Below are 7,997 nucleotides of genomic sequence, written 5' to 3'. Positions count from 1 at the left end.
TTATAATGTTATATTAGTAAACTAGTTATATTATAAATAATATATATATCGTGCTATAGCCTTGCTTCTACGGTGTCTATAATATATAGCTACTACTTCTCTTAGTAGCAATTAATGTCTTTAGAGAACTTCGAAGATAATAGTAGAAGTGGTAGTAGCGGGGTATTTTTGGCTTCTACTGAAAGTTTTGCATACTCAATGTATAGTAGTAGCTTACGGCTTTTATCGATAGTATCAGTCTGCTAGTTAACACGGCGCTAGTACTCTTAATGTACTTAATATAGTTATCTCTTTATATTTTCTAACGCTATATAGCCGATTTATAGGTGCGCTACCTGGCTACTATTAGATTTAACTACTATGTAAGGGTAGCTTCTACGTTTAGGATAGCGTTTGTAGCTTAGAAGTTAGCGTAAGAAGGCAGAACAGGCCTTTAAAAATAGGAAATAGGATTATTACGGCGTAGATAATCCTATACGTTATTATTAACATTAGTAGCCTCGTAGTAACTACGCTAGAGCTCCTAATCGCAATAGGTTTTATAGATAATAGGCTTATAATCCGATATCTTAATAGTTATCGATAGACTCGCTATATCGGCGTAGCTAGATAGCGTCTCAATCGGTTAATAATAAGGGTAAAGGGTAGGTTTTCACTTAGCAAGTAAGACTCTTAATTATCAAATAAAGCGTAGTCATATCAGCACATAAATAAGATACGGAAAAGATATATATATGCATTAAAGAAGTGTAAAAAGTACTCTACGGAAATATCTAACTATAGGGTAAAAGGAGGGGCAATCGATATAGATATATCGGTCGGAAGTACCCTATCCGTATACAGAAATAGCGCAAGTCACACCCCGATAAGGTGGCTATAGGCATCTGACAAGTCAAAATCGTCATAAAATAGGTCAAAATTAATTAAGGCAATTATGTATAATTATAATTGTGTAGGACCGTCAGGGAATTCCTGCCACCGTAATATCCATAGTGAAGTTTCTGCAGGTATCCACTATAACCTCGGCAGTCCGGTCCGTTACGTAACCGTAAAACTACGGTCTGTCCGACAGGCTGTGGCATCTGACACCTGAAGAGGCGTAGAGGTGTAGTTCTTCCCTCCAAGACACATAATATGTATACTCACAACATGATATAATATGGTTTGTCACACCTTGATAAGGTGGCTGAGGGCATCTGATAATTACAGTCATTGCTACAGCCTGCTATATAGTAGCCAACTATTGCCTCCGTCAGCTGGTTATTTGGGAGATCTATGGGACATGTGCGAGCTTCGCGACCTCCCAAATTTCTTCGTCCAAGACGCATCCCGCCTACTCAGCTCAACGGCTCTTCGGGAGTTACTTCGCTTAGCTGGCTGTACGTCGGCTGCGCTAATGTCGCCGCAGTCAGGTCGGGATAAGTTATCCCCAAAAGTGTCCACTGCCCAGATAAGAACGCCGTTTGTCCATCCAAAACCTTCGACAACCTCATATTCCCCCCCGCCGCCAGCCTCATTGGTCGAGTTGTCGGAATATTTCTCGAACATGATGCCAATATCTTCATCACTGAATCCCTCAAGTTGTGGGGTCTCGCTCGTGGAGCCTCCTGTCGCGTACCAAGTGCAGAAAGTCGAGTCTAGATAGCGTTGACCGAGACGCAGAGCAAGCTCCTGTACGTTGATGTACGAAGGGTCTGACTCGCCGAAAGTTGGAGGTGTGTTCAAGAGGCCTTTCATCAAGACGTGCATGAGAGGCGGCCAAACACTAGGTTGATCCCACTGTTCCCCAGAGTGAAGATTTGTCGCAGGAATCCCTCCAGATTTATGGTCTAGGTACGCAGAAACACGTTCAAACGCCCTTTTCACCGCATAGGGGTTGTGTTTCAGGTGAGGGGGTGCGGCCCCTGTCCAGAACGGAAAGAACTGTGACACTGAGAAGAACACTTGCTGGCCGGTCGGCGCTTTGTTTCGTTCGATCCACGTCGCATCTTCGTCTGCGGGAACGTGCGTGTTTTGCGTTGCCGATGTAAGGTTGTAGTCGAAGTAGGAGAACAAGGTCGAGTTCCACATCAAGTCGTACATGGCCTCACTTCGATTGGCGGCCCTCTCTGCCCATGTCTCCGCCTCTCCCTCATTACCCGTTTTATTGAGAAATTGAGAAATCGTCAACTCGTTCCAGTAGAGTATCGAGTTGAGCTCCACGGGGACGGTGTTAATAATATTGAGGGATCTGAGGGGAAAGTATACGTCCCGAACAGCATCGCTGGGATGTGCTAACCAGCGTGTGGTATAATCCCACCCGCTTTCGGCACCCGATGCGAGATTGGCGTAAACAATAGCCTTCTCTGTGTCGTTCAATTTGAATGTTTCCGGGTAGATGATTCCCGATTTGGCATGATAGGATTCATTGGATGCAGTCACAAAGTCCTCATAGTATGATTCAGGACGAGGCTGGGTGTTAGAAACATTGTACCTGCGCGAGAACGGATCGTTAGTTGACAATCAAGCAGTACCGCTTGGTGTATCCCAGGATGTTATGGGAGGGGATGATGCTTGTTGCTTGGGTTCTGGAAATTGGAAGCGGGGGACGCAGTGGCTCACAGGTTCAACTGGTATGTTCTGTCACCTTTGGTAACATGCACGGTACGATTAACGGTCCACCATTCGTGTTCCTTGATCAGCAGGGGCAGAGCCCGATCCAAGAGATCCGTCTCATTGGTTTGCTCAACATACAGACGTACCATCTGCGAGAGCAAGGGTGGCTGAGAACGATTCAGATAATACTTCCGGGCTCCGTTCATGACGAAGCCATACTGGTCTACCAGGTCCAGGAAGTTATCGATTTGGTTTCGAGAGATCTGGGTGAAGGCGCCTTTGGTTCGCAATAGACCCTCAAGGATCCAATACGAGTCCCAGTAATATGGCTCTCGGAAACGACCGCCAGCCACAACAAAGGGATGGTTGATTGGGATGAAGCTATTCGGACAGTCGCTGCAGTTACTGCCGGCTCCAGCGTAAGTCCGGGTAAGGTCGGGCCAGATGTCAATGACCTCTTCGGTAAATTCGCGGATGACAGGATCGTCGATCTTGTTCAAAAACACAGGATCGGTATCTAGATCCTGCAACGGTTCAAGTTCACCACCGGCCATGGCAAAGTTGGTTTCAAGGAAGTCATTCAGATCCGAGTCGTTTTTGAGTGGCTTTGGTAGCGCATCAAAGGCCATTTGTATCTCCTCCAGTGATCTCTTCGCCGGCCTATCAGGAGATGTCAGTCTGATTTCATGCAAATGTGAAGCAGATGGATGATATATCCTACATATCCACAAATGTTTTCGAGTCATGGAATGGCCGGGCAAGCTGAACCTGGCTCAATATGTCCCCATGGCAATAAAGGGCGGAATCACAAGGAGCCGTGACCGAGCCATTCTGGAAGAGCTGAGCCCGGGCGAATGGGGGCATGAGTGCGACGAGAGCCGCCCAAAAGTGTTTCGGTTTTGCCATCATGAGCTACTCTAGTGCTGGGACCAACGACGAAGCTGCGCAGAACACCGGGGTAGCGGGATTTAGGGAGGGGCTTGACGGGGTAGCAATTTCACTTGAGGCCGAAACAAGAAGCATATATAGGTGAGCTCTCTTACACATACATGCCACTCGGAACCAGAGGAGGCCCCAGACGGCTGCATGGCTCTATGCATGCCGAACTTCGTCATCAGCTCGGTATATGTGGGGAATCTCACCCGTTGGCAATCGACCAGGCCTCCGAGAACAGGGCGAGATACTTTGGTAGACTGTGTAGTCCTCCATGGCTTCGTCATTAAGAGCTTCGTCTAGCGGGACTTGTTCTGCTGCTGTGTAGGTCCAACTATGCCCACCGGACTCGGAGGGATTACGATTGCATCAGTTGGACAGACTATTGCCGAAGCAAAGCGGAGACGCCACGAGTTGGGAGCCGACTCATGCTCCAGAAAGGGCAAGTGATCGAAGGTAGCGTCAGGTGCAGCCAATGACGCCTGTATTAAGGTGTGTCTGAAGCGACGTCAGTATAGAGAGGGAAAGCCGCAAGATGCAAGGAAGTGACCATCAAAACCAAGGAAATCTTCTGGGCAGAGCCAGGGTACGAGGAAAGTGTCGCGATGGCATTGGACAGAAACATCATGTCGGCAACCGGTTGCCTTTCAAGAGCTGGTGCATAAGCGGCACCTTGTCAGTCACACGACTCCCACGCGTAACACGCACGCAAACACATAACCGCAGGGATTTGTTGCAGACCAAATGCCAGAGTGATCTGATACTGGAGGCTTAACGTCAATTGTGAATTGAGGTAAACCACAATGAGGCAGCTAGCCAGTAAGCTGGGTTGTTCGTTATGGCCAACCTGTAGCTATGGTTCTCCCATTGATCTAACCTGAACAGGTGAGCATGTCTACGATCCTTTGATTTACGGATATCGTCCGCAATGGGAATAAAGTTTAGAGGCTAATGGAATACCGGTAGATCGGTTAATGCCATGCATGCGGGTGACGTCAGTGTAGGAAATGCGGGGTCTGTCAGATACAGAGTAACTGGAACCGTTAAAAAATAGGGTTAAAAATTAAGGGGTTGAAATCGTTAATTGATCGAGATAATTATATACCGTTATATGCCCTTGTAGGACCGTTGGAGTATCGCATAGACCTCCTTCGGGGTAGAATAACCTAGTAGCCAATTATACGTTTAGGCTTAGAAGGTAGATATCTATAGGTGTTATAGGCTATAGCCCGCGAAATAGTCCCTGGTAGTGGCCGGGACTAAGGAATATAGACCTCCTAGCAAGGCCTATACGATATAATCTGTACTTAGCCGCCTATACACCGCGTAGACTTTTCCTTTCCTCCTTTTCTTTCTTAGTTCAAATAAACTATATTTTCGGTCTTAATATATAAATAACTTTTAATAAGCCGTTATATATTCGAACTCTTAAGACTATAAGCTTTAAGGCTTATATAAAAGGAGGTCTAGGTTACTTCGCCCTAAGCCTACTAAGGGGCTAAAGACAGGTTATAAGGACCTTATATAATAAGATTAACGAACGCGTATTATAGCGTGTATAGGAAACGATAAGGATATATATCGCCCTTATTAACGATATACTTATTAGTATATAAGCTACCCTTAAAAGGTCTTAAATTAACCCGTATCTTATACCTACTATATACCCGACGCTTACCCTAATTATCACGCCCTTACCCTTACCTAGGCCCCTAGAAGCATAGACTACTATAATTATCCTACTACTATTACCTCTTCGTATAGTTATAGGGCTTAAAAATCTCGGGGCCTTCGGCGTGGGCTAGGAAGACGTCCTAGTAGTCGTGTTTTGCTATTTTTACCGGCCGGTAGTAGGCGTTTCGAGCTTCTTTCCAGGAGGTTTCTAAAAACGCTAGCTAGGTAGCCGAGGCCCTCTTTTTACTCGTCTCTCTTAATACTCTAAAAGCCCTGCTAGCTAATTTTCGCAGGGATTTTAGCTCTTTAGACCACCACGGCTTCGAACGCTCTATTATCTTTAACTTAAGCACTAAAGCCTAAAGAGCTAGGGTAATAGTATCCGAGAGGCAGGAACCTAAAGAGTCCTAGTCTAAGGCGTTAATAGCCTGTTAAAGGTCCTGGTTAAGGCTAGGTTCTAGGCTCTTTAGGGTCCGCGTAAATAGGTCCTGATCTACTAGCTTATAGTTATAAGCTGGCGGGAGGGACCTGTTTATAGAACCTTTAAAGCCTAAAAGAGTAGCAGAAAGGAGGATAGCACGGTATAAGGAGGTAGTGTTATCGATATATTGCCACTTATCGAAGCGGAGACGATTAAAGCCGGGCGTGTAAAAGGCGAGGTCTATAACCGACTCTTAACGAAGATAGACCTAAAAAAGGTCCCCGCGTTTAGGTTAAATTCTTTATAATGCACTAAATAGGTAGCCCCGAGACTATCTAACTAGTCTACTAAGGCCTAGGGCCTAATAGAAGCCTGGTTAGTGGTAGCCCTATTCCACTACTAGTAGTTTCTATTAAAGATCCCTATAATAAAGGTAGGCTAAGGGACCTATAGGCCTTATAGCACTCGATCCTTAGTCCAGGGCCGGCTTCTAGGGCCTTAAAAAAAGGGAAAAGAAGAAGAAGAAGTAGAAGTAGAAGAGGTAGAACGGGTAGGGCTAGAAGGCGGCCCTCGGCCTATCGTTTCGGGGTCCTATTCTATCTAATTATAAACGTGTAGAATATAAAAGGTCGATAGATAATAAACCTCTATAATCTACGCGTCTATATTATCTAGAAGGTTATCACAGTGTGAGAAATTAATACTAGAGCCCTTTCTTATATAAGTAAGGACTCTAGGCTTAATAGGGAAAAACTAGGATTTCTAGGATATAGGTATAATGGTATAGAAAGCAGGGTGGTTCCGAATAAACCACCCTTCTGGTTTCGAGATATAGGCAGGTTTCTAAATAAGGATTATAGTAGCCGAAGCTTCTAAAGCCTATTCTAGGATAGCTTCCTACGCTGTGCCCTATTTATTAATATTATATTAAGTAAACCGGATATCTTTTAAAATAAAAGGCCCTTTATTTATAGAATTTAGAATTTTAGAGTTCGAAAGACCTTATAGTCTTTACTCAAGAGGGAGTGCTCTCCCTTATAGTCATAGCACTTACAGGTCTTATACTCGTAGTCTCCGTATTTTTTATACTCGTTATAGTAATAGTATTCTTCCCCGTGGCCTTCGAAAGCGTAGATAGGGCAGGTAACGAGACTTTTATAGGTCCCTCGGGTATATCCGAATTTCTAGTAGTTAGAGGACTGGGTTCTAAGAGTTATAGGTCTATATTTATTAACCTTTAGCCGCTAGCCGGCTATATAAAGCCTCTATTTTAGGCAGTACTTCGGCTCTTTAGTAGTAGACATGGAAATAACCAGTATACTATAAAACGCATTCGGAGTCCCTAGCTACCAAGGCTTCCCTACAACCCTAATAGGGTTAAAGATACCGATTTTAGTAACTAGGTTCTATAAACATAGGCCCTTGTATAGGCTTCGGTTTAGGGCCTCTTATAGTGGCTCGGAAGGGTCGGGTATTAGGATATCGCTACCCCTAAAGACTCTAGTAGGCACTTATTTAATACTACGCTTTTTTCTTTTTAGTTATTTAATACGCGTATACAGCCCTAGAGCTATAGCGTGAGTCTATTAAGGAGACTAATCCTATAACGAGTTAACTAGTTTATTTATATAAACCTGTTAATAGTGAAGTGAAATCCTTATAAATAGCTTCCTTAGATTATAGCGATCTAGGTCTCTTATTATTCCGGGAATTGTCTTATCAGGTTACATGCTCCACGAAGTGCCCTAGCTTATATAGCCCGATCGTAGTGGTGTGTGTATGGGTGCGCTTAATTACGCGTGGTAGGTACGTACCCTCCCCCCCTAAGGAGGGTACGGTACCTGAGGCAGTATAGTTCTACTTATCAGCGCGTAAGCTAATACATATCTCCCCGAATATACGGGGACCCCTATAACGTGCAGGAGCTCCGGGTAGGTCGCGCGCGAATTAAAAAATCTACGCACGATTAAGGGGAGTGGGATTTGAACCCACGGCCTTACGCGGCCACTAGTCGTGTCTACCACCTACGCTATCCCCCTAATACTACGCTTAAACTCCGAGTTAGAGGGGGATTCGATTCGGGTCTTAGAAATACGTCTAGTAGTGGATGTAGAGGGGCTAAGATGCCTTTTTAAATTACGGGGCGTAGCGAGGGTTAAATCCTCTATATTAGATATATTAGCTATATCTATCTCTTCTAGGCCCTCTATAGTTATAGGGACCTTAGAGGCAGGGGCGGTAGGGCCGTTAGAGGCATTAGGTGCGTTAGGGTATTAGGGACGTTATTATGGCTAGCGTTATAGCTAGTAGGTTATTGTGTATGGCATTGTGGTTGTGTAGAGGTCGTAGGTGCGGCTCTACGCAGCTAGGCTTA

General features: G+C 44.9%; 1 protein-coding gene and 1 non-coding gene across 2 annotated transcripts; both read right to left on the bottom strand.

Annotated features, from left to right (window-relative positions):
- Positions 1-1,161: 1,161 nt before the first annotated feature.
- SODALDRAFT_329478 (periplasmic trehalase) lies at positions 1,162-3,891 on the bottom strand. Its single transcript, XM_028610957.1, has 3 exons — positions 3,317-3,891; positions 2,602-3,255; positions 1,162-2,473 (listed from the first exon to the last, which is right to left on the bottom strand). Exons 1-3 carry the CDS (start codon positions 3,499-3,501, stop codon positions 1,261-1,263), a joined length of 2,052 nt encoding a protein of 683 aa, XP_028462597.1. The 5' UTR covers positions 3,502-3,891; the 3' UTR covers positions 1,162-1,260.
- A 3,699-nt stretch (positions 3,892-7,590) lies between these two features.
- On the bottom strand, positions 7,591-7,662 carry SODALDRAFT_t210. Its single transcript has one exon. It is a non-coding gene; the product is annotated as a tRNA-Thr (tRNA).
- Positions 7,663-7,997: the final 335 nt, after the last annotated feature.

The sequence above is a fragment of the Sodiomyces alkalinus genome, assembly GCF_003711515.1.
Source record: "Sodiomyces alkalinus F11 unplaced genomic scaffold SODALscaffold_15, whole genome shotgun sequence".
NCBI classification, from domain to species: Eukaryota; Fungi; Ascomycota; class Sordariomycetes; order Glomerellales; family Plectosphaerellaceae; genus Sodiomyces; species Sodiomyces alkalinus.
This window is presented reverse-complemented; position numbering and strand designations above follow the sequence as displayed.

What these genes read in the sequence shown, in the direction of transcription:
- SODALDRAFT_329478 (XM_028610957.1), bottom strand. Translation starts at nt 3,501, where the DNA reads ATGGCAAAACCGAAACACTTTTGGGCGGCTCTCGTCGCACTCATGCCC. An exon ending in TCGAAAACATTTGTGGATAT is followed by an intron (nt 3,256 to 3,316) that starts GTAGGATATATC and finishes ATCTCCTGATAG; the next exon opens with GCCGGCGAAGAGATCACTGG. An exon ending in AGAACATACCAGTTGAACCT is followed by an intron (nt 2,474 to 2,601) that starts GTGAGCCACTGC and finishes GTTCTCGCGCAG; the next exon opens with GTACAATGTTTCTAACACCC.